The sequence below is a fragment of the Podarcis muralis genome, chromosome 1 (assembly GCF_964188315.1).
Source record: "Podarcis muralis chromosome 1, rPodMur119.hap1.1, whole genome shotgun sequence".
NCBI classification, from domain to species: Eukaryota; Metazoa; Chordata; class Lepidosauria; order Squamata; family Lacertidae; genus Podarcis; species Podarcis muralis.
The window spans coordinates 123,019,361-123,046,493 of NC_135655.1; the positions used below are offsets into that span (position 1 = coordinate 123,019,361).

The following is a 27,133-nucleotide window of genomic DNA, read 5'->3' on the forward strand; positions in this document are numbered from 1 at the left end:
GAACGCAGAGAATACTTATAATTTGAATAAAATTATATACAAACTTATGGCATAAACAAGTAAGAAAACTTACAAAATTAGAGATAGTCAAACAAATCTTAGCATTGTCAGAATCAAGTGATATCCTGAATTTACATACATATATACAAGTGCTTATAAAATCCAAAAACCTCTTGACTAGAGACAAAAAACTGACTTCTTCAAAAAAATTAAAAGTGGTAAAGACTAAAAGGAGTAAGAAATGTAAACATTTGTTGAAAATACCACAATGGAAACACTTATTTTTACTATATTCTGTTTTATAAAGTGCTGGCATAACTTATTGTGGCATGTTTGTTTCACTTTTTTCCCACATTAAAAGTGTATTTATGCAAGACGATCTTCTATTTTAAACCACCTAAAATTAACACTTTTAGGAAGGAAAAAAGGGAAGCAATATTAATATCCAATATGACATGCACCAGGGGGGAAAACAGAAGAACGAAATGTATCCTTAGATACCCAGAGTACACTTGATTTGATACAGCAGATGATGAATGAGCAGATGGAAATTCTTAAAACAGAAATAAACGAATTCAAAAATGAATCTTAAAAAGACACAGCCATTTTTCAAATACAAAATGTCAATGACTGGAGGAGACAATAAATAAAATACCAACATCTTACGCACAAATGTCTGGAGAAATGAAGCAAGTAAAGGACAGAGTGGAAGTGTTGGAAAGTGGAAGTCAAGTGGCAGAGCGATGGAAAGATATTGGATGACATAGCATTATTGGAATTGAGAGATGATGATGATGAAGATACTAGGTATAAAGTCAGTATAAAGAGAGTTATGGTAATGGTTTAAAAAGAAACTTGCAAACTAAGAGCACCTGCAAACAATTTGATGTTAACTTAAGAAAACCCATTGCAGAGAATAGGAATTATTATGGATAAATTAAATGAATTTGGTATGTTGGCAGGCTTTAAGATTAATTGCCAGAAAACAAATTTTAACAAAAATCTTATAACAGAAAACCAGAAGGTTCTGATGGAGAAAAAAGGGTTACAATTTTTTAAAAAGTTAAATACTTTGGTATTACTATGACAAATATGAACTGTACATTGTTGCAAAATAATTATGCTAAAACATCGGCTGAAGTTAAAAAAGATATGTCAAGATGAGAGAAGTTAAAACTCTCGCTGTTGGGTAGAATTTCAGTGATAAAGATTAATGTTCTGCCTAGAATGATGTTTTTATTCCAAACAATACCTATTGTGACCTTTTAAAGGCAAAAAGATTTATCTAAGTTCTTATGGCAAGGGGGGGGGACAGTACGTTGTAGCCTGTTTAGCGTGGATGAAAGAGTGTCTCTGAGAAATGAGAGACTTTGGGAATTAAGTCATGACTTAAGATTTGGATGGCATCATATTTGTGTTATGATAAGGTCAAAGTCAATGTGGACTTTAAAAAGCATTTTACCAGACATACTATATTGAGAATCTGGAAGAGATCTAAACCTTGGTTATACCTGAAGATACCCTTATGGATCTCAATGCTAGAAGCATTTCATAGAAAAGATGTGATAGGCAGAAAAAGGATTAACATACCAAGAATTATTAGGGTGGAACCAAGAAGACTAAAGTTAAAACAAGGGAAGGTCAGTCTCTCCAATGGTTTTCCTACTTACAACACAGAGAGATTTAAGTCAGATAAAGAGGATTTTCGGTATAGAAAAAAGGCAGACTTTGAAATACAGTTGTGTACAGATGATGAACATGTCATTGCGAAAATGTACAAATTACTGTTGAAATTTGAAATGCAAGAACAAGTAGTAGTAGTAGTAGTAATAATTTTATTATTTGTACCCTGCCCATCTGACATGGTAAAAGAATGTATGATTAAATGGGCAAAAGACTGGGCATAATATACAGATGGAACAATGGGAACATACGTGGATTAAAGGGTTAAAATACACATTGTGTTAAGATTTTTATAAAATGATGTACCATGGTATTTAACCCCTGAGACGTTATTTAGGATGTATAAAAATATTCCAAATACTTGCTGGAAGTGTAAAGAACATGAAGGGGCATTCTATCTTGCTTGGTGGACACGTCAAAAAGCTAAAAAATATTGGACACAAATTCATACAATACAGAGATCTTGAATGTTAACTTCCATCTGAAACCGGAACTCTTTCTGCCTGGACAAACAACGAGAAACGGATTGTGGAACTTCCAATACATGACTATAGCAGCAAGACTTTTATATGCACAAAGATGGAAAGACTCTTATTTACTAAGAATAGAATGGTTGTTAAAACTATTGGACGTAGCCAAGATGGCGGAATTGACATGTTCAGAGAAAAGACACTTAACATTTACTAAACATTGGAAAACCATAATAGCCTTTTTGCGTGAAAAAGAAAATGAACTAATGGCATTTGGGTTTGAAGACTGAAGATAATGTTGGTTTATAGAAAATAGCCTTATTAGGTGTAATACTGCAGTGGATGAGTTGAATAATGTTTACAAATTGCTGATAGATGAGGAATTGGAAGTTATTTATTTTCTTTTTTTCTCCCATTATTATTTTTATCTCCACTTTTATCTATTTTCCTTTCATTTCTGTTTGTGCTTTTATCTATATTATTTTACTTTTGACAAAAAATATCTGAGTTTCTGTATACCTTTTTCTAAATTCCAATAAAATCTGTTTTAAAATAAAGTCAACACTTTAAAAACGCATATTAGGCAATTGTATTTTGTATCCCACCCTTCCCATAGGGATTTTAACTGATAGTCTTAAGAAAACATGGCTTTTAAATACTGACATTCTGTACTGAGTTTCTGAATGTGGGCTTGAATCTGCACCACCTTGATTCTAAAAGTATACCTCAGTCCAGCTACTTGCAGTGCCAACCTCATGTCACTGCTTGTGAAATTCAACACATGGCTTTAGGCTTCATTCCCGTGTACTCTTACCTGAGAGTAAGCACCATTGAACACAGTGGGGCTTACTTCTGAGTAAAGAGGACTAGATTACACCATTACACACATATTAATGGTATCATATATTTGCTGGGATACCATCAATGGATTCAACTGATGAATGGGAAGGTAGAAGAGAGTTGTAATTTAGGAGAATAATTTGATGAAGTCAGCTTCATCTATAAAAGATAAATTATGACGAAACCTAACATTGCACACTTTTGTGGAAGTTCTCATTCAATAAAATTTAGTCTTGTTGGCCTTCAGGCTTAATACCTCACAAAATTTAGTGTGCCCTTAAGTAGTATATAGCATTGCAGATTTTCCTGCCAGAAAGGTATACCACATTGACACAAGTTTGTGAGTAGATAGGTAAAGGCAGTGCTTTTTTTCTAGAAAAATAGGTGCCGGTACTCATCATGAAGTTTTTAACAACAAAGAAGAGGTGCCGGTACTGTGTACCCTTGCGTAGCCCCTGGGGAAAAAATACCAGCTAAAGGTATTTTCACATATGACACAATGCATCTTTGACCCTTTTCCATGTTATTTGTTTACACAAAAAGGTTTTTAAATTAAATCAGTATTTTAAAAAATCTGGGTATTATATTTGCATAACAGAATTGTGGAATGCAAATGGTTATTTAAGTGCCTCACGTGAAAATGGTCTAAGGCTGCAAACCTCTCTACACTGAACCCCAGTGAGGCTCACTTCTGAGCAAACATGCAAGAGCCTCCGGGCTGCCAATCAGGAAGCCACTTGAACTCCAGTCAACATTCCAAGTGGGAAACACAGGCTCAAAGGATTCATTGTAGTACAGCTATATACTAATAAGTCACTGATTTGAATCTGTTCAACAAAAAGATGACAGCATGAGGCTGCTCTGCTGGACTTGAACAAAAGGGCCCATTTCTCTGCTTTGTCAACTTCATGTAGCTTTATTAACAATGCAACTGCATATGTATTTTTACATCACTCTTTGGCTTAGAACATGGTTATGGTGTGTTTAACAAGGCTAACTGTTGGCTAACATTTAAAAAAATCCTCTTCCCAGTTTGCCTATTTTATTTATCGACACACCAAAATCCATTATTTGGACTTCAAATGTAAAAGTGCAAAAAAAAAAATACTCAGTTGCTTGTCTGCCTCCAAAGACAATCCACTTCAGGTGCCAGGACTCCAGTTTCCCAGGAGTCAAACCCATTGCCAGCAATGGTAGCACAAAGAAGGGCCAACACAACATCAACTGAAAGTGCATTTCTTGGATAACCAAAATGCAATAGTGGACAAGCCATAATCTGAAAGCATGTGCCACAGGAGTAAATCAGAATCCTAAATTCAGTTCAAAATAGCATTCAGGAGTGCATCTGTTAGCATACAAAGTCTGTTGTGAATTCTTGGGGGTACTGGAGAGAATCATCAAAGCGAAATCGTTTGGAGACTGTACTGCTGTCTTCTGGAATATTCTCTTTATCCTCTCGCTCGCTGCACATTCCATTACACATGCACTTATTAGTATTTCTTTCTTCTGTGCACTTATTCATATGATCATGTGTTGGAGAAGAACTGGGGCTTTCTTCAGGGCTGTACAACAAGAAGAAATCTCTTTGCTGAAGCCAGGAGTGAGACAGACAGGCCTCTGCTGTTGGTCGCTCTCTTCAAAATAAAAATCAAAAGATATACATTTAAGACATGGAGGTCATTTGAAAGCAACAGCTTAGCCAGTGAAAGAAGGATTAAATACTACCTGGTGCTGGAATAGCCTTACTGCCTTCAAACAAAACTATATCCCTAATCAACTCGATTTGGCAGAGATCCACAGGGAGGAAGAGATGGGCAAGCTCATCTTCCCCACACAGCATACACTTCATAACTTGCCCTCTTGTAACTCCTCTCACCGACCCCACCAATTCTCATCACACGGAAAGACAAAATCTTTTTGGTTTAAGTGTCTATAGCTTGCTCTTCCTCTATTTGCCATCAATATGTATTTCAAGCAGTGGGGAGGTGGCTGTTCAGTGCAGGCAAGAATGGACGGAAAAGGCAAAGGAAGGCAAAATGAAAAGGTTTCCTTCCTCAGTCTGCCTTCCCTTTCTTATACCACTGATACTATTCTGTGCACATAAACACACATAAAAACTAACAAGGATTATGGCTGCAACATAAAAGGGAGTCAGCCAACCAACACAACTCTTCACTGCTTGGAGAAATTGTAGAAGCACAATACATTTTCGTGGGGAGATGGAGTGAAAGGCTTTGCAGCTTGCTGAAATGGCTACAGCTGTTCAATTCCATACCTTAAAAGCAGGAGTGGGGAACCACCGGCCTGTGGGTCAAATTATGCTCAGCAGGGTTATTTGGCCCACAAGCCATGTCCACCTGCTCCACACCTGACATCCTGATTGTTCCCTAGAAAGAGATGCTCGCATTTGTCTCTTTTAAAATTTAGTGCCAAATGCAAACCACACTGGGATTGGTTCCATTTGGGAGCCCCCAGATGCAGCTGATCCCTGTTAAAATTAGATTTTGCAGTCAGAAATCACTTGATTGGCATAAATGGAATTAAAGCTGGCCTGCAAAGGAAGAAATGAAAGAACTGGGAGCACACTTATGGTGCACTCCTGATTCTTTCCTTCAAAGTTGGGTCATGGAAAGCCTTGACCACCTCTGAAAGTGCCCCACAAGGAACAGATCCTGTTCCGCATCCTGCCCTGGAGAAAGCCCTGATCCACCATCTCAGAGGGTTATATAGAAAGTATTAACAACCACAGAGGTTTGTACCTAATGTTAGTCATACTCACAACAGACCCACTGGAATTAATGGACATGACTAATTTAGGTCCATTAATTTTAATGTGCCTGCTCCAAGTAGAATTTAGCTGGATACAACCCAGAGTCAAATACTGCTAGTTGCTGTTTGGCATTATAAAGCCAAGCACATAGGGAAGTATTTCTGATGGAAAATACACAAAGATTCACCCCAATTCTAGACCCATAAGAATTTCTGTGCCACTGTAGTGTGTCAGGTTATACAATGCAGTTCTTACAAAAGAGTAAATACTCAGAGTAAATAACTCAGAGTAAATAAAATGGTTTTTAATTTGAAATTAAGCTTGTGATACACAGACATGCAAAAAATAGCCTTTTCATATGACTAAGCCCCTTGCCACTATATTTATGTTACAGCAAGACAGGGATTCCGCTTAAGTTTTCTTCCTCTACCTTGCTCCAAATCATCTACTTACTCAGGATTTTTAACAAGTAGCATTTGAATGAAGTCTCTGGCCAATGGTGAAATTGAAGCAAATGTTTCTTCTGAATAATCCACATTTACTTGAGAAATATTGAGGTACGTTTCTTGTTTGTCGGCTCCCACAAAAGGAGATTCGTGTGTAAGCAGCATATAAGAGATCACACCCAAACTCCTGAAATTAGAGAAGTTATATATTTAATATTAAAATATTTGTCTGCAATTACACATACCAAGCCAATTTTTTCTTTTTAACTTTTCAGTGATCTATCTCTATCTATAAATCAAAATTTGTAGAAAGTCATTTTAGGTAAACTAGAGGCATTCATATAATCAGCTTAGTTTCATGACACAGAACAAGTGTACTTCTTACACACTGAACTGTTCCATTTTGCACACAGGAGGGCAGAAGGCAAAGTATTTGCCGATTTTTACAACTATACTTGTCACCAGCATATCAATCAAAATATTTAACAACAGGACACTGGCAAGCAACCTGCTTGTTATCAAAATATAAGCAGGAAGATTCTCTCCACAAGGACTCTACAAATTCTGGCAGGCATACATCATGCTAATGCCACAATCCAATTCTCAGGAGACCCAAATGGAGACAACCTCATCAACATATCATTGCACCTCTTGCACTATGATAGATATCGAATGGATGATACTCTCTCAGTGAGAAGACTTTGCCTTTCAGCACAGTGTTTAGGGCATGCCATACAAATGAAGTGGACACTTGTATTTGCTTAGAGCTCCAATATGAACATCCAAAACTCTAGATCAGGTTGCACATTTAATGGATCAACAGATTTTCAGTTTAACAAAAAATGAAGCCCATGGGCACAGGGTTAAGAATTCAGAAGTTTGCGTAACTGTAACAGTGGTAATGAGATAATCAGAAACTGAAACAAAAACAGCAAACATTGGCAAAGAGATTCTATTTCTGGCACATGCTGGAAAGCAGTGAAAGCAAAGACGAACACCACCACAGGATATGTTTAAAAAAGAAACAAACAAAATCTAATTACTTCCTTAGCTTATGAAGCCAAGGCTGGTGGCTCCATCAAATCATAAATGGTGCTTGGTCATCTAAGGTCAACAATATATAAGCAGTAAAAGGTTATAAGACCCTTTCCACTGAAGCCTTATACATTCTGAAAATAAAGGTGTAACAGGAAACCTTGTCTGATCCCAGGTTTGCTATTAATCACTTGCTCCTTTTCATATCCACATCAACTAACAGCCAATTTACTTTTTGGGCTGTTAGTTGTAGAATTCTGAAAAAGTGCTGTGGCAACAAGTGACAAAATGGCCACCACAAGGCATAGAAAAAGAACGTAAGTGTAATTAAAAACGCATCCTCTTATTTTTGCATGATTTTTATACAAGATTTTCCCCAGGCCACTGTCAAACTGCAAGTCACATCTGTCTCCATAGCCTAAATTGTAAAAATTGCAGATCCAGGACTTTTCAGTACCACCATGAGTACTATCTGAAGAAGTGTGCATGCACACGAAAGCTCATACCAGGAACAAACTTAGTTGGTCTCTAAGGTGCTACTGGAAGGAATTTTTTTATTTTGTTTGTGTGACAGACCAACACAGCTGCCTACCTGTAACTAGAACCATGAGGGTTCTAGTTCATAACTTGCAAAAATCATAAGGATCCATGCCTTACACTGTAAACGTCAATCAGGCACTTACCAGCACTACCCTGGGACAAAGAAACCCATAGATCTAAGTCACAGATCTTCATGGATTTTACAAGGCATATCCTCAAACCACCATCAGAATGAAAGGGTGTGGTATAAAAGCAGCTGATTATAGGATAAGTTGAATCTACCAAGAGGATTGAGCCTATACAGTAGAATCAGAAATGTGCCCTCACCTGGTGCTTATTCCTTCACACAGAATATTAAATACTTGGGGGGGTGGGAGAGAGAAAGGGAAAGCCTGTACCTCACTGTTTTTTGGGTGCTCTATCCCCTTCCATAGGGCTTTTGGGTAAAGAATTCCAGAAGAGATTTCCATCCCCTTCCTACAGGGGCATCAGGGGTGGGGGAGGGAGTCAGGTGGCCCTGCTCCTAGGTGCTGGCTGCTGGACAGGAATGCCCCTATCCTTTGGCCATTGTCTCAAAAAGAAGCCAAATGTCCTTGCTCCACCATCACCACCACATGCTGCTTCTTTTTCACAGACTTCTCACCTTTCTGTTCATCACAAGCATATCCACTATAGACTGCTGCCTCCTCTTACCTGGCTTGCATTAAGAAGGGAAGGGGGTTCAACCAGATGGATGGGAGGCATATTTCAAAGTTTGTGCAGAGGCAGAGGGCAAGGAGAAAGGCCCCGGGGGCATTAGGGCTCATGAGCACCATATGGAAACCCCCGCTTTAGGTCACCATGACTATAACTTGTTCCCTATAGTCACAAATAACAAATGAAGGGCCAACAAAGGCATTACAGTAGTACCTCGGGTTACATACGCTTCAGGTTACAGACTCCGCTAACCCAAAAATAGTTCTTCAGGTTAAGAACTTTGCTTCAGGATGAGAACAGAAATCGTGCTTCGGCAGCGCAGCAGCAGCAGGAGGCCCCATTAGCTAAAGTGGTGCTTCAGGTTAAGAACAGTTTCAGGTTAAGAACGGACCTCCGGAACGAATTAAGTACCTCACCCGAGGTACCACTGTATGTGAAAAGCAGTTTCCAGAAATTTAAACTGAAATGATATAGTAGCTAGTATATAAGAACTAGATAGTCTTTACAGTTGTTTTAACTTCAAAAGAAGTGATCTTACCATATATCTGTTGCTGGAGTAATAGGTTCATAATTTAAGACTTCTGGTGCTGGACAGAGGGAAAAGGAAGAGTACCATGAAGTACAGCAATTGTGTTCTAGTATACTCATGACAATTATCTTATTCTGAATTTGGGCATCATTTTAAAATTATAGGTTTGTATGACTGAAAAAAGAGAGAGCTTCCTCTTCAACATCTACGGAATGGTCCACACAGTCCTTGCTGGTGTATTTAGTTCTAGATGCAGAACAATGCAGGAGTGAACCGGCACAATCAAGCCATCCTTTTGTTGAAGTTGGTACAAGGTACAAACACTAATCTCAAAGTAACCCATTTACATTCTGGAGACCAGGATACATTTATTTCTTTAAAGTTATACTTTTCAACTTGAGACAATTCATGTTTCCTAACCAGTGATTGGGAGAAAACTGAAGAGGAAATTTCCTCTACGGCTTATATGTAGAACAGCAATGACTCCATTATTTTTACTAGTCCTGTGTCAGGGGCTGATTTACCCAATGCCCGTTTTATTTTATTTTTATTTTATTCGTAAGAACATTCATAAACCACTACCTCATAAAAAAATGTAAAAGCTGGCATTCAAGAAAATCATTAAAACATTGTAAAATCATGAATCAAATTAATTCTCTAAAAACGTTTTCAGCAGGTGATAAAATATCAAAATTGCAGGTACCTCTCTAATGTTGAGTAGTTCTACCATATGTGAAAATACATAGAAGCATTCAAAGAGCATGTGTGCACAGTGACATACCTTGATACTCGGGAGTCCCAACAATTTCCCGTAGTTCAATGCAATTGCCAATCTTCCGAGACATGCCAAAATCAACAATTTTTATATCGCCAAGGGGACATATACTACTCAATAAAATATTCTGGGGCTACAACAAAGAAACAAAAAAGGTTCAGTGCACGCACAATTCACCACATATTAAGGGTATTAATTTAAGATGAATTCATAGTTTTAAACTACTCTAATCCTACTGAAATTGGCATTATCACCAATTTAGGAGGCCAGTAGTTTCTTACCAACAAATCAAAGCAGTTTTATAAAAGCCTAAAAGGCCAATTTGAAATGTTAAGGAGTTATCAAGATACAGATCAATATATTTATGAATTTATATCGTAGAGCATCAATAAAAGTGCAGAAAGAAATACATTATTTAACACTCATATGTACAGTTACCTTTAAATCAAGATGGACAATGTTGTTCTGATGCAGATGACAAATGCCCTCAAGTATTTGTCGTATAAGTCTAACAATATCAGTTTCATCTATTGCTTCTTCTAGGTCAGGGAGACATAAATTGAAGATTTCTCCTCCAGCAGCACTAAAAAAATATAAACAAACACACTCATTTTTAACATCTTACTCTCTAAATGACCTCATCACAAAGGTCAGTCTCAGTTGGAAAGTAAACTCCAGTTCTACTGCCTTATAGTTTCAAAGAGTTTGGTACAGATTCATATTTAACTGGACTGAAATGACAATTGTAGAGATGGAGGGGAAAGTAAAATGCTCAAGCTTGGGATTTTCTGTTGCTCCAACATGAACTTTTGTAGGGATAGTCAAAAAGAAGCAGTGAGGATGTGATGGAGAAGGCAAAATCATTTGCAAGCTTCATATTTGTGAGGTCAGTGAAATGGCATCTGTTTCCAGAACACCAGCAGATACCAGAAAACAAAGAAAAAGGTTTTAGTGGAAACTTAAATCTCAGCACAGCATGTTACTGACAGCAAAGGAAATGGTTATTTTTTTCTAAAGTATCCAAGAAGTCTTTTAAACCAACTAGAAAAACAATCAACAATCCTGAAAACCTTCTATGTTGCTCAACATTAAGACAGCCTTATTTTCTGTGAACTTTCTAGGAACAGCCCCTTAAGAGGGACTCAAAACACTTTGTCCTGGACTACTTTTCACCTAAGTATCTAAAAAAAGTAGTTTTCAACTACTATATAATACTCATTCACCACAACCTTTCAAGAAATGCTAAAAATGTAGCTCTTGCATTTTTTTTTCTGGAATGCATTTTGATTTTGGCACTCCAGTTACATACCTTCCCTGAAGCAATCATATTAAGTTATATTTCTCTCTCTCTCTCTCTCTCTCTCTCACACACACACACACACAGAGAGAGAGAGAGAGAGAGAGAGAGAGAGAGAGAGAGAGAGAGTGTGTCTTTTGGAAGCAAGATGAAAACAAAAGCAAGATGAAAACAAAATGTATGCCCGAAACACAGCCGCTGCTCTGGCATGTCTTCCACTGCAACCCACGATCCCCTTGTGTGAACACACACAGTTTGCTTTTGTAATTTCTTGATCCAACTGCAGCTCCCTGCGCTGGAGCAAGTAATCACATGCACTCAAACATTGGAGAGGATGCCTTTCCACACATGCCTGCTCACCCACAGTAGCAACCTCCTCTTGTAAATTTGGTATCAAATTATACTTCAAGCAAGCTTGAGCACAAAGCACAATTTTGGTTTCTTCTGTGACTTGTTACTTGACTAATCCATATAAGAGGATAGACAACAGTTCACCTCCATTTACACAGCTCTCGTCATGGTCAAAGAACAGCAATGATGAGGCTGCTCTTGCATGGATACAAATTCAACAGCTAAAGGCTGTCTCTTCACCACCATCACTCATTGTATACAGGCATAAAGTACCCTCCATGTCACCAGCAAACTACTCCAAAGCTGTTCCATTTTAAAACAGTAATATACTTGCAGAAGCCTCTACACAAAAAGAACAATTTCTTTTTCTTTTTTTGTTGGATTGATCGGCCTATTTTCAAAAACACCAGCAACACAAGCTATTAGCGGCCCAAATTCTTCTTCCACATCTATTTCCCATCCTGATCAAAATAAACTATTACCAGATTATAACTTCTATGCAAGAAAACGTGCTAGGGTAAATCAAGAGGGGAGTTCTGCTGCACAGGAGTTTCTCCTTATCCCAATGGACTTTGGAAGGATGCCTCAAAGCTTCATCAAGTTGCCCTGTACATAGTAATCTAGGATAACGACATTTCAGATGACTACAACTACAAGTTTTACAGTGGTCTACTAGGACAGCAAGGTTTCTATGTAACTCAAAGAAGTTAAGCTGCATATCCTGAAGTTGCTGTTGGTGCTTATGAACATGCATCCATATTCAGCAGGCACTAGCCTATCTAGCAACAGCGATTCAGGAATGTTGCCTTCCTCTGTGGCAGAAAGCAACACCGCAAATGTCCACTGACACTATCTAGCACTCTCGATATCTAAGCTTTCATCTCTTTCAGATGGTGTCCTTTTTCAGTTGAAGCCCCTCTCACAATAAATCTTCTATAGCCTCACTGGCAAATTAGATATAATCCCAGCATTTACACAAAGGCATCTATTATATTTAACAAAGGTTATGATTTTTTAAAATAAATGTTTGGTTTAAAAAATAGCAACAGCACACAAGGACAAGACACTAAAAGTTTTAGCTACCATGAAACTATAGTTACAACAGATTTATCTCAAACAAATCTGACACAGAGTTAATGCTGAACTTATTAAGGGCTGGAAAAATTGGAAATTACACTTAAGTGGAAATGTTGAGAAGTGCCAACGCTGAACAGTTGAATAACAAAGAATGCAACATTGTCAGAGAACTGGTCAAGCTGACATTAATAAGAAGTGCAAAGGTGACAGTTACCTTGATAATAAAAAAAGCCTGGTTCTTTGGAACACTGAGGACAGCAACTTGGCAACTCTCATTTTGAAACTTGTTGAAGCTGATATTTCATAACATTCCATCTATATATATATTCAGTTTTTAAAAGAATATTTTAACAATACAAATCCAATGTTACAATAAACATGAATATTTTGACTCCCCCCGCCCCTTTTGCGGTTTCTTATATTGTTTTTATTTTTAATACTGCATTTTCTTCATAGTTGTGACTAACTTAAGTGCACCAATTACAATGAGTCCACTCTGAGTATGCCTCAGTTGGAAAGAACCCAGAGATCTGCCATGCCTACAACAGAAAACATAATATAGAAGGTCAATGATAATAGTGCCACTGATAGAAGGTTCATTTTAACAAAGGATTAAGATCCAAAACCTAGAAGAGCCAAACACAACAGAAAGTACACTGTACGTATTCTCTAATGTTACCTTTCTGGTTATGTTTGGTGAACGTATGCAAACAATGACAAAATCAATACATCTATTATCAAACATACTGGCACAAAGCATACTTACTATTCCAATACCAGAATGATTTCATTTGTTGTTTCATAGACTTCATGGAGATTTACCACTCGGGGACTCAGCTTTGTTAATTCTAGAACAGCAATTTCATGTAGGATCTCTGCTTTGCAGTCTTGGCCTCTTCTTCTCTTCTTCAGAAACTTAGCTGCATATTCCTGGCCTGTAGATTTCGCAATACATTTTCTCACCACAGCAAATTTTCCTCTGTAAAAGGACAAAAGTATTTGTGAAGTATCAGAGCTGCCGAACAGACACAAGAATATGGAAATATTTTAAAAGTAATGTCAACATCATAGCTTTAGCTTACTGCAAACAAGAATGTGTGTATTTTTTGCAGTCATGGTTTTTGCAGCCTTATCATTATCTAGACCTACTGAAGACTTGAAAAGCAAAAATAGAGCTCTGGGCAAAGTTTTCTGCAATCCAGAGATAAGGCTTCAGTGGCTGGAGCATCTCTTGACCTTACCTCTACCATAGCTACAATTATCTGTACCCTGATTTCTCATGCAACACTGCATTTCCTTTATCCTGCTTCACTCCAAACCTTTGCAAACTTGAATCCCAGCAGCAGACCATTATTATGTAAGAAAAGTTCCTCTTGTACATATCAGTCTATATGCAAAATTTGAGTTTCACTATTTTGAGTGTGAGGAAGAAGGGCCAACTCTTTTTAAGGCCACAAATCTGTATGAAGTCAGGTTGCCTGATGTAAATGGAATTTAAGCAGCCTTACTACATGCAAGTTTGCAGCCTTCAACCTCCAAGATAAATATACTTGGCTACCCAGTACCAATTAGGAGATCACTACATTACAGGTTTTTTTAATCAAATATTCTTAGTTAAGAACTTAAGACAAAACTTGCACTAAAAATGCTTACAACTGCCATTTTAAAGATTGAAAATACTCTGGAAATGCAATTTACCAGGTACAGGTGACTCTCATTTTATGCAGGGGTTATATTTCAGGGTTAATACATAAACCAAAATTGTGCATAGTCAAGACACATGTGCCCCCTGACACCTTCCCCCTTTCCACCTTCACTTAAATGTTTAGCATTTTTTTGCAAAGAACATAAAGCTGAATGCGCCCAAGTTAAATGTGCGTAAGTTGTAAGTTACCTGCACATAAAAGATACTTCTGTATTTAAGATCCTAGGATAAAAGGCCATTTAAAGTGTTGCAAATGCATTTTAAAAAGCTTCACTCCACCACAGTGCTGGCAAGTGTATTTAATACACAGTGCAGGTAAGAACATGGTTCTGTTTTTTAAAGATCTCTGAAATGCTGCTTCTTAGAAGAGTTTAAGAGGTTGTTTGGGGTTTTTTTTGGCAAGAACTCCTTCAGAAACTGGTTTCAGGTTTTTAAAAGGATATTTTAAAACACATTTTGCTTAAACATATGCTCAGATTTTCAATTTGTGGGGATAATGTCTCCTCTTAACAAAGTGCAAAGCTTTAACCTTAAGGTGCCACAGTACTGCGACAACACACCGGCTATGCTGCTGAACTGAGTTTGGGCCAAATCAAGTACTTTGAATTTGAGAGAAGTTACTACATTCCTGGCTTTCAAAGGGTGGGTTATGACTTGTGACTTGGTATAAGGTAGATTGCATCACTTTTTAAAAAGTGTTCTTTTTTTTCTTTCCTTCCAATAGAGAAGAAGAGGAAGTGCAGAGAAAAAACACAGCTCACATTCTGAAGGTGGAGAAGATCTAAAATGTCTGCTGCTGGGCACTCATAGCCAGTGTAAAGGTTTTGAAAGAGTTGTGTGTGAATGAGAACATTTAACATCAGGAATAACTGGACAGATAAACTGAGGCACAGGGAAATTAAAGAGCTAGTCAAATTAAAACAATGTGTTCATGGTAAAACAAAGTACAGCCTAAAGCCTCCACACAAAAGCCCATTCTCAATTGCTAGCAAGAAACAAGTCATGTAAATCTCATCTCTTACCAACTGTTTAACTTTAGAACCAAAAATGTATGTTGGTAAGATTGTGTTTTTAGAAGAAAACCACATACTGCTTAAAAATGAAGCTGACCTTTTAGGAAGTAAAGAAAAATGTGTTCCCTTGGCCAAGTTAGGAATGCCTGAAAACCAGGATTATGATTTTAGTGTTAATGTTTACATGAGTGCCCAGAAATACAATAAGTGAAAAGTTTAATATAAAACGAAGAACAGAATCAGGTCTTTAAAGTGCTTGAAGTTACAGAAGTAAAACATGTGTACTGGATATGCCTAAAATGCTTTTTATTCTAAAGTAAAATTTTCAGAACTTCTCTTCAACCATTATTCCAGGCATGTGAACATCATTTTTTATTTACAGGTAGATAGCCGTGTTGGTCTGCCGTAGTCGAAACTAAACTAACTAACTAACTAACTAACTAACTAACTAACTAACTAAATAAATTACCTTCCAGTATCACTTTAGAGACCAACTGAGTTAGTTATTGGTCTCTAAGGTGCTACTGGAAGGAATTTTTAAATTTTATTTTGTTTCAATCATTTTTTATGACATCACATAAAAATATACTTTGAAAATGTCTCTGTTCTGAGCCCTTTCTTATTAACAACTTACTTATTTATTAATCAAGGGCTTGTAAGCAACTTCAGGAAAATGTCCAGATTTGGAGGCCAGTGACTAAGAACACTACAAGCTTTCACTAACTGTAAATATGGGGATGAATATCAAGCAGCTACTTTTAAAAAAAAGACTCTCAGAGGTAGGCAGCTTTAAGTGTGCATTTTCATTTGGAAATTCTGCAGCTACTAGAAACAAAATATTTAAGAGTCTAAAATATGTTACTATCATGGTGGGGGGACACAGGAGTGAATCATAACGTCTTTCAAGGCCCTTCAAAGTAGAAAGAAAGATTCATCTAAGATCTTTAGAGATCTGCCTACACTTAAAATGATGTGCAACTCTTAGAACCTGGCAGAAAGCTGTTTTGCTTCCTTTAAAAAAAGAAATTGAGCAATTCCCCTAGGACCCCCAGTATAAAGCAGTTAAGGAAATAATTTATCTAGTAATTAATAATGAAATACAACAAGACAACAGGGTGCCTCATTCCTAAATTAGTATTTGAATTCTCCAATGAAATGCAAACATTAAAAACTGACCCGCAAGAAACATATACAGTATTAGAAATGTCACCTGTAATTTCAAGGTGTTTTGACGACTTTCCTACAAATGAAACTGCATTGCTGAAAGTGAGTCAGCCAAATTCTGTAACACAATAAAGCCTGAATATACATCAAGCAGTTATTATTGCCTCACCCAGCATGATGCAAACTTACTATGAGGAAGCTGACTAGCATTCTACAAAAGGAGGAATTACTTCAGTTTCATGAGAACAACAAAATGTTTATCTTTCTTCAGGTGCTTTTTAGAGAACTGCCACACATTTGACCAAAAGACTGATCTTGGTATCTGGAGACTCAAAGCTTTCAACTCTTTTCATAACTGTTCAAAAGGTATGAGCTAATCACTTTTCTGCCTCGTGTATCCTCTCTTTGTGGCCTGTCACCCTTTAATCTAATGCCCATCCACCAAAGCCTTGCCCTCATCTGTATCCTATTTCTCCACTCTTTAGGCATGATAAAGACTATACATAACAGAAACACAAACTTGTTTTAAAACCAATCAATTTGAGCTTCCAGCTACATGCATATGGAAGATGCACACATCTGAGTGCCACAGCTGAGAGCATACATACATGATGTGTGGACATCTTACACATGAAACTGCAGTAGAGGAAAATCAAGAAACGGAAGGACTATGGAGGAAGATTAACAAATTTTAGTTTGGCTCACTAACAGTGATGTGGGGTTTCTGGAAATTTTTGATTTTATTTTCAGTTTTACCAGAAACGTTTCTGAGGCACATGCACACTGGCAAAAAAGTGAGTGGATGGAGGCCACAGACAAGAGGGAAGTTGGAGAAATCTGACAATAAAGGGAAAGAAGGCCAAAATTGTTGCAGTTCGCATATTCATCTGTAGTCAGGAATGGAAATCAGTCAAACAAATATGATTAGCATTCATTGAAATTGTTGTTGTTTCTTGAAGTCCGCAAATGATATGTAATTAATTACGAGGGGTTTTTTCATTGTCCTGATGTTTCCTTTGCATTGAAATGCATATAAGTTACATAAATAGTTATGTAAGCTACATTAACTTATGTTGAATAGTGGACAGTGAAACAAATAATGTATTTGGTAGGACTGAACAGAAAAAGTGTTGATTGCAACCAACACAGGTCAGAGTGGAAATTGCTGCCTTACATTCCTAGACTGAAGCCACTATTTGCTCAATAACGAAGTCAAATCATTAACACTAAGCAATTATACAATAAATGTTCCAAATGTGAGCACAAGACATACAATGAATTGGATCCAAAAGCTGCTAAAGTAGAACTGCCCCTACTCCCAACTCTCCACCCCTAAAAGCCTTTCCAGAGGGTCAAAGACCCTTCTCAGCAGTATTGGCTGTGGCACAGATGGCACAATCAAAGATCAGACAATGGAACCTTGTGTGAATAGAGAAGAACTTTCAAGAGATGCAGGGAAATAGTTCTAGTCACAAAGCTTCAAATCCAACCCAATAACACACCAATAAAAATTCAAGAACAGAAAATATTCCAATGAAGAGAACATTATATTCAAAGACAATGAATTAATGACTCAATTAAAACTGTGAAATTCATCCCACCCATATTTCCTCATCCTTATTGCCACTCTGCTTGACCAGGCTCATTAAAATTTCCTATCTCCTAAAATCTATTGCCAGTTTTCATCTTGCCTCAGAGAACTACCCCATATCTAGTGCCTGAATAATGTTTCAAAATCAGCCAGATCAACACCCTTCTGTTTATTCACAAAAGTTGAACTGCAAACATATTGATAACTTTGTTTCATGAGCATTCAGTGACATCACCCCAACTCAGTGTTAGAAGATTAACTGCCACAACTACTTAGATTTTCTCCACACAAACTCTTAAGACAATTAGCTCAAGTACTTCAATTTTCGAAATTTTACTTCTTGAAATTAAAGTCTGCCTCACTAAGCACTGGATTGGACTCTCCAATTTTGCTCCATCTACCTTTCATAATAAAAATGCCACAGGAAAAGAGAACACTGTGTTTCAATAATGTCATAGATTCACAAATTAGGTAAAGGAGTCATTGTTAGTTCACAAGTATAAAGCTCAAACAAGCTACTAATGTGCATTAACTGGTCAGCAAAGACAAAAAGAATACATTTGGAGTATGTCCTGAAATGGGAAGGTGAATCAAGAGTTTTAAGAACTTTAGCACACAAAATTCTAGAGCCTCTGCAATGGATGCCATCTATTTTAGATGACATTTACTTCAAAGCTGTCAAGTTATTTCTCCCAAAGAGAATTACTCTCCCAATAAGCAAAGAGAATCTTATGCGCTCAATATCTTTGTGTAGAAGAATCTGTAGAATTATTTGCAGTGTTAGAAACTCAGATATAAAAGTTAATCGCCAAATCACACCTTTACCCTAGGTTGTGGTTGCCACAATGGAATGTCTAGGCGCCATTTTTTTCAATGGGATGATGATGATGATTTCATTTCATTTCTATAGCACTTTATATTTTAAAGAACAAATCTCAAAGGAGTTTACTACACATTAAAACATCAAATCAAACAATCCAGAATAAAATCAATTCAAGCTTCAAAGAAAATATTTCCGTTCCTTCTCTAAGTGACATTTGGCTTTCCCCAGTTGCCAATCTGGCATCCAGAGCTCCCCACGTGGTCGCAACTGGGCCCGCATCAGTCGCAAAATGTGCCTGGCACCTGGCTAATTTCTAACACTGTATTCCTGCAATACTAATTTCATTTTCTCCAACCTCTTTCTTTCCCACTTTGCCTGGCAATAAGGAAAGACAGAAACTTCTTTAATGTGGGAGCATAATTGCACTTGTGTTACTTTTTTTTTAGTTCCAGTCTTAAACTGATTTGGGCATCCTTACAGAAAGAAAAATCAAGTAGTACTAGTAGTTTTAAAGTCTAGAACAGTAGCCCACCAATACCGATAGTTATCAACTGTCCCACTCCCTTCCCCAACAGCCACCCTTTAACAAACAAATAAGTCCTAGAAGTCAGGAGTGGCTAATTTCTTACTTCATGAAGGCTTTGGGGACACTTGGAAGTTGTTATCATCTCTCTTGCTGCTTCCAAAAGTTGGCAACACCAAACACAAAATGAGGGGCTGATCCCTCCCCATTTTTACACATGACGAAGAACTTGAAAGGTTCTGACTTTTCCCACACAGAATGAAGTGTTTTTTCCCCACCTTCAAATTCTCTGCAATTCATGGATATCTTATGAGTCTCTCACGTTATGCAACCAGAGACAAGTGGTCCGCAGAAACATATTTATGGTCATCACTGTCCACCAGAGAAAGATTTGTGGCCATGTGGCTCCATATCAGGAGACAAGTTTCTTAGGTGTAATCCTGATACTGGCTATAACATTCATGTCCCTTGCTTCATACTGAAGCATTCCATGAACTGCTCTTCCACCAGGCCCCTGCGTGCAGGCTATTAGCAAAACAGATGTAGAGCTTTGCAAAAAGAATGGGTCACTGACACTTCAATTTCAGGTACAGGAGGTAATGGAAAGTGAATGTTCTGGTTGCAAGCCAGCACAGCAGTGGTGTGCTCTGGATTAGGGCAAGATAGGAGAGAAAACTAGATTTCAGAAGTTGCCCCATACCTTATACTAAAAAACTTAGGTTAATGAATCAAATTATTAAAGTTTGTATTTGTATTATCGCAGATCAGTCTTGGACACAAAGTAAAATCCAAAAAACATAATAGTTTCTTACCTTCCCAACTCTTTGGATTCAACTTCATAGAAACTGTAAAAATTATCCATTTTTATTTGTGTCTGAAGTGATGTAGACAACAAGCCTGGAGGACTTTTGCTCTCCGACTTCCTCCTGGACATAGTTAATGCATGAGGTTTCTCCAACACTCGTTACTGATTTCCACCTGTCAAAACAACATTTATTTAAATACAAGTGACACACAGTCCAAGTAAACTACCAGTTCTCATTCTCTTGGCTTGCTAAAAAAAAAACTTCTGCAGTTTTGATGTCCAAAAATAAACCTTTATGGTTGTATCCAATTAAGTCATGCTCAGAGTAGACCCACTGAAATCAAAGGACATTACTAACTGAATTCCACTGGTTTCAATGGGTCTACTCTGATGTAGTTGGCTACCTTTTGGGAAACATGCAATGATGTCCACCTGCTTGTACAACAGAAAACTGGGCAATGGAACTTCTTTCCTCTTTTACCTATTCCACGCTCCCCCCCCCCCAACTCTGCTCCAGAGTGTATCTCAGATTTGGATACACAGGAACTAAGAAGGGAAAGTAAAGCAAGTGAAAGAATTATGCTAGGTTTGATCTTACCCTTTCTTTCTTTCTTTCTTTTTCTTTCTGTGTGGTTACATATTTATTACACAGAATTCAAATATTTTTAGATCCTATCATGCAACATGTAAACAGTATGACATTCAAGTGCTAAAATTATTAATATTTCCACTAAAACACACTACATGATGTATCCAACACCAACGGCTTAAAAACAAAGCAGATGATCCAGGATGTGGCGAAGGCACAGCAATATAGACAAAATGAAGGGGAAACGTAAGTATAATTTTAATGCTATATTGTTTCCTAAAACTGAATAATAATCATAAACGGGTTACAATAGTAATTGGGCAACTGAAAAGTTGTAGTTAATTTTGCAGATGAATACACGTCAGAAATATATAGATATCTAATGCATAGCTGTTTCTATGATTCACGTTAAAATCAATGTTAACCATTTTCAGTGCATTCACTTCAGTGCCTTCCATTTCCAATAAAAATATTTCCAAATAAATCTATTAATTTGCTTGAATTGAAACCCCATTAAGATTGCTTTATTCTTTTTCTCCTAATTAAATATTACACTTAATTAGAGATTGGTTAGCCTTAAGTTAGTTGTCTTAGGTAAATCAGTGGAAAACCTTATTAAGACTAGAATTGTTGGGATACACGAGAACAAACCTTGCCAAGGAAGAGCCATCATGGCTTTTACAACACCAGGTAGACTACTAACTGGGTGGTTGCTTTTTCAAAAAGCTCCTCATTAAAACACTTCTAAAGAATTGTACTAGTCATGGGATCTTCTTTGGCAATCACTCGTAGCCGAGTAAGATTGTCTCCCATAAACACGGTTTTAACAGTGAGTCCGTAAGTGACTGTGGAGGCCAATTCTGGATCCGCACGTCCTTCCACAGTGGAGACATAGGTTTCCGGGCGGGAGTTGATCATATGAGGGTTTGCCAAATGTGTCTTCCTCTTAGCACATTTCTCCCTTTTGTCCTGGGTTCAAGCATCTTCAAAGTCCATGACACCTTTGGTTAAGGTTGTTCTCCAATTGGAGCACTCGCAGGCCACAGCTAATAAAAAGATGCCTCTATAGTTTCCGCAATCCGCTCGATCACCATTTTTGTAAAAGGTTGATAATTTTGGCATCCCTAAAGTCTGTTAGGATTTCCTCTCTCCCCCATATTTTTTCAATGAGCTTGTGAAATTGTTATGTAAGTTCAAATCCACCCACTTTGATGATTTCAGCAGATATCCCATCAGGTCCGCTGGCTTCGTTGTTTTTCATTTGGTTGACAGCTGTACACAACTCTCCCAGATTTGGAGATACTGCAAGCTCATCTCTGATTTGTTTTTGCAGAATTTGTGAGAGGACCTCAGCAGCTACAGGGGACTTGCAGTTAAGGAGATGCTAGTAATGTTCTTTCCAGTGCAATCCCATAGTTTCTTTATCTTTTAGAAGTATGGTACCGTCTGTTGAGCGTAGGGGGCATATACCATGATTTATTGGCCCATAGATAGTCTTTGTGGCTTTAAAGAAACTCTGTGCATCATGAGTGTCGGCTAAGTAAGTGCTGGATCTCTTGAGCTTTTTTTTTTAATCCAACAGGTGTTCTTTACTTCTCTGGTTCTTCTTTGAACCTCAGCCTTAGCGTTGGCATAGGTTTCTTTTTCTTACTGGCACAGTTTCTATCTCTTTGCCAGGTCTGAAAGGCCTTCCTTTTCTTGTCAATAATGTGTGAGTCATGGGATAAAACAAGATCTTACAATTGATCACTATCTATTTAGGAGATTATAGGCAATAACCAGGGGTGCTATTTCATGCATTCATAAATGATCTACAGTTAAGAGAGAACAGTGTGGTTCCTGGTATCTGTAAACTGGAGCATTATTTAGGATGGCATTCCTAGCAGATTGGGAAGAGTTACAAAAGAATCTCTCAACTATTTAGAGCAGATCACTGCAATTTTGGTTTAAGTGCCCCATCTTTTAAATTAACTTTTCAGGTGTGTATCACATTCAGACCCTGAACTAACTGTAGTCTCATATTGATCCACTATCCAAGTAACAGCTTCACATAACTTTAGAAGCATCTGTCATACAGAAGTTGAAGCAAATGTTGGTCAAACTATGTATAAGACTACTTTTTTTCTTTTTCAAAGAAGTTATCAGTAACTTAGACACAACGTCACCATTACCACATATTTACCACAAACTGTTCCGGATAAAAGCAGAAGTCTTGCACTGACGTCTTTACTTTATTAGAAAAAAAGCTATGTTTTGACTCATAGTTCGATAGATTCATATCAATCTCATTTCATTGACCTGCCTGAAATTCTTAGGTATATGTGCTTTTAAGTGAACTGCAGTCATTCAAGATGCAACCCATTGCAATTAGTAATGAAGTTTTTAGCTAAAGCAGTTTCAGGGGAACAAAAAAGTTAGGCATGGGATGCAAGCCTATTTTAAAAAATATTAACCATACTGAGATCACAATGTAATCAAACAGCTGGTTTAAAAGATTCAACAGCAATTAAAATATTTTTCACACATAGTTTAAGAGCAAGTGATTTTTTTTAAAGACAAATGTACTGTGTATGCCATCAAGTCATTTGCTGAAGAGGAATTTGGAATTCATGGTTGTCATACTATACACCCTGCTGAACTCAGGACTTCCAGTAAGCATACAAGTCTCATGTCAGGCTACAAGTCTCATGTCTAACATTATGTCCACTGAAACACCCTAACTCATAGAATGAATGGGAACTGGAGATGCATTTTTATAACACTTCAATGATATAATGGAACCTACTGTACCAAATACAAAAGTCCTTCCCTTAAATTCTGTTACTTATTTGAGCACAAATTTAATACACAAAGACTTCTGTGCAGAAAGTCCCATAAATAGCAACTGGTCACAATCTGAAACAATTTACAAACTTTCAAACACTACGGCCAGAACCATGCCACAGAAATCAAGCAATTTCCTTTATAGAAGCTCATAATGTGTGATACAGGTATTTCCAATCCTTGCTAATTGGAATCATTTAAATTTTCACAGACTGGAACCCACAAGCTTTAGAAAGCCTCTCATATTAATCAACTATGGCTCTGCTTCATATTCCACCATTAAGGGAGATTAGAACCTTGGATGCTAAGTGCTAGGTCTTTATAGCTATAGCCCCAAAGGAAAGGAATGATATGCTGTTTGGAAAAGTTGGAAGATGCTCATATTATATCTAATTTTTGCCCTGTCTGGTTAATGGCTATGAGCTGAGCTGGGAGCTTGTTTGTAAGGCTTACAGCAGTTGGATGGGTTGTTATTTTTTAATGTTAATAATTTTGTCCTCTAGGGGCTTTCAAGTTAACGCTGCAATCCTAAAATCATTGAACTCGGAATTTACTCCAGAGTAAACTTGCTATTAATAATTACTACTATTACTATTGTGCAGTGTTGTATTGCAGGGTATTTAAATGGTTTGGGGACAAAAGCTAAATTAAGAGGACATTACAAATCTATTTTTAAAATTACCATAAGTAACTAGAAATAACCAGTTCAAAAACCATCGCAATGACAATGCTCTTTGCAATCAGGCACCCACACCTGTGCCAGCTCCAGGTTCTGAGAGACCCTTGGGCATGGGTAGGCAAACTAAGGCCCAGGGGCTGGATCAGCCCAATCGCCTTCTCAATCCGGCCCGTGGACGGTCCAGGAATCAGCGTGTTTTTACATGAGTAGAATGTGTCCTTTTATTTAAAATGCATCTCTGGGTTATTTGCGGGGCATAGGAATTTGTTCATATTTTTTCCCCAAAATATAGTCCGGCCTCCCACAAGGTCTGAGGGACAGTGGACCAGCCCCCTGCTGAAAAAGTTTGCTGACCCCTGCCCTTGGGCAAGAAGATTTCAGTGGGCCAACTTCCTCCTCACGCTCCAATTACTTACCCTTTCCCTCTGCACTCAATCTATACAACTACTAAATGGGAGATGACCAAGCAAGTGAAAGATGCTGCTCTATCACCTTACTCTAGTCACTGCTTGCATGTTCAGAGATGACAGGTGAACAGGCAGTGACAGCAAAGAGCTAAAGAGTCAGGAGGCGCTAATAGCTAAAGTGGACCCCCTGCAAGGGTATGAACCTCAGTGATTACTCTGATTAGGTGCTGCAATTATTAATAGATTTTCTTTTTCATATAAGGTTTCGTTTATAATATTATTGTTTTTAGGGTTTAATCTTAAGTGTTTTCAGCAATATTCTGTTTATTATGCATTGTTTACAGGATGGGGGGATGTCCCTATAAGTACACCTTATATACATTTTAGGAGATATCAGAAATTGCACATTGCAGAAGGTTTCCGGTTCAACAAATCTGCACACACTCAGTGAGCTGCTCCTCCTACACATTATGTGCACGTTTCTTCCACAGTTACCTAGTCATCTCCTAAACTACATGAATTTGCCCAAAGCTAGTATTCTGCCCACTCCACATCTGAAAATAGAATTCCATAAGTGAAAATGGACTGTGTGAAGAAGTAGTTCACAGCACTGACCATGCACCTTAAACAACTGGACGCTCCAAAAATATAAAAAAACAAAAGGCATCCGTGTAAGGGGTGAGACAGGAAGTATGAAGAAAGATCTGAAAGATGGCAGTCTGAAGATAGAGACCTGCAAGGAGTCAGGCAAGGATGCCAGCCACCTTAGAGCTCCATCATCAAACAAAATACTAGCTGTATAAGCTGAAATGGCTGCGCACACACAATCTACAACTTTATCAACCCTTTCCCCCCCGGAAACACACACTACTCCAAAAATTCCCGCTCCCAAATGTATGACACAAACTTATGATTGTGACAGCCAAATTGCCATTATTATTATTATTAATAAGGGAATCCATTTGCACAATCTGTGTTTCCCCACGTTCAAGGCTTGGCTTTTAAACCACCAGTCACCTTTTCCTTTTTATTAAGGTGCCCGAAAAGCACCACAGGTGTATCTAAGAGTGAGACGTCCTTGAGCCTCTCTCGCAATCTTGAGCTGCAGTTTGCTGGTAATGTGTGTGTGATCTCTCTCCATACACACACACAAACACATATAAACACACACACACATCGGACCAAGTCCTAGGGGCCAAGATCTCTTGGGTCTCCTACAATAAAATATTTGAGCGCAGCCTAGAGTCACCAAGGTTGATGGGCATTGCCGTTTGAATAGCGTGTGTGCCACTTCTTGTGATTGAATATTTTATTCAAGTCGGCACCACTGCAGAAACACACATTTATAGAAACACAAACCAAAAAACACCCCAATGCACATATAAATATATGCAAAAACACACATTTATATAAACACACACACACACACACACACACACACACACACAAAACCCCCAATAAACAAATACATGCGTGCACACACACACACACACACACACACACACACACAGGACCAACTCCTAGACGCCAAGGTCCCTTGGGTCCCCTAGAATAAAATATTTGAGGGGGGCCGGGAGCCACCAAGGTTGATGGGCACTGCCATTAGAATAGCGTGCGTGTGCTACTTCATGTGATTGATTATGTGGGGCAGGGATTACCTGCCCCCTCATATTTTATTTAAGTTGGCACCACTGCACACACACACACACACACGAACAAAAACCCCAATAAACAAATATATGCAAACATATATATATACACACACACACATACATATATGCACACACAAATTTGCGCACACACTCACTCAAGAGAAAGCTGGGGAAAGGATGCCATGAGGCGAGCGAGAGAAGCAGAAGCGACCGGGTGGTGGCGGCGGCGGCGAGAGGGAAGCTCATCCAGGCGCCCCACCGTCGCCGCCGGCGGGGACGGCGTGACCCACAAGAAGCGCCAGCCTCAGCAGAACCGCCATCCCCACAGCTCAGAGGCAGGCGATGGGGATGGGGGGGGCGGACTTTGGGGAGGGGGCGCTGCTGCCGAGGCCGCCAGGGGGCGCTTTCCCTCCTCATTGTCAGCCGTGCTTTCCCCTCAGCAACGCCGCCGCCCCCCTCTTTTCCGTGAGGTGAGGTGGGGTGAGGGGGGAGAACCCTCCCCGGCCTATAACACTATTATTATTATTAATAATAACAATAATAATAAATATTCTCAGGGCACACTCACCCTTTTTCCTTCCTCAGGGCTTCGTTTCCCGAGCCTTCTCTGCCTGTCTCGCCCGCCGCCGCCGCTTCACGCTCCTTTTTATTTCCTCCCCCCTCAAACACACACGCCCGCTTCGTCCCTGTTTCCAACGCAGGACAGCAGCACCTCAAGGGACAGACCAGCCTCCCCTGACGCGGCTCTTTTCTTGCCGCCGCCGCCGCCGCTCGGTGCCAGCGGCCCCCCCAGCGCGCTCGTGCCCGGCCCCGCGCTCGCGCTCGCTCGCTCGCCACACAGTTGGCGTTT

General features: G+C 38.5%; 1 protein-coding gene across 1 annotated transcript; it reads right to left on the reverse strand.

Moving 5' to 3' along the window:
- STK17B (serine/threonine kinase 17b) lies at positions 1–27,133 on the reverse strand. The gene is made up of 8 exons (XM_028750854.2): positions 26,852–27,133; positions 20,141–20,306; positions 13,276–13,488; positions 10,223–10,367; positions 9,791–9,917; positions 9,019–9,067; positions 6,217–6,396; positions 1–4,627 (listed from the first exon to the last, which is right to left on the reverse strand). The coding sequence occupies exons 2-8, from the start codon at positions 20,260–20,262 to the stop codon at positions 4,342–4,344; spliced, it is 1,122 nt and encodes a 373-aa protein (XP_028606687.1). The 5' UTR covers positions 20,263–20,306; positions 26,852–27,133; the 3' UTR covers positions 1–4,341.

Excerpts from the sequence above, each read along its gene's own strand:
- STK17B (XM_028750854.2), bottom strand. The coding sequence starts at position 20,262 with ATGTCCAGGAGGAAGTCGGAGAGCAAAAGTCCTCCAGGCTTGTTGTCT. Across the intron at positions 13,489-20,140 it reads GAATCCAAAGAGTTGGGAAG|AGGAAAATTTGCTGTGGTGA; the intron begins GTAAGAAACTAT and ends GTCCTTTTACAG. Across the intron at positions 4,628-6,216 it reads CTACTTGTTAAAAATCCTGA|AGAGCGACCAACAGCAGAGG; the intron begins GTAAGTAGATGA and ends TTTATTTTGAAG.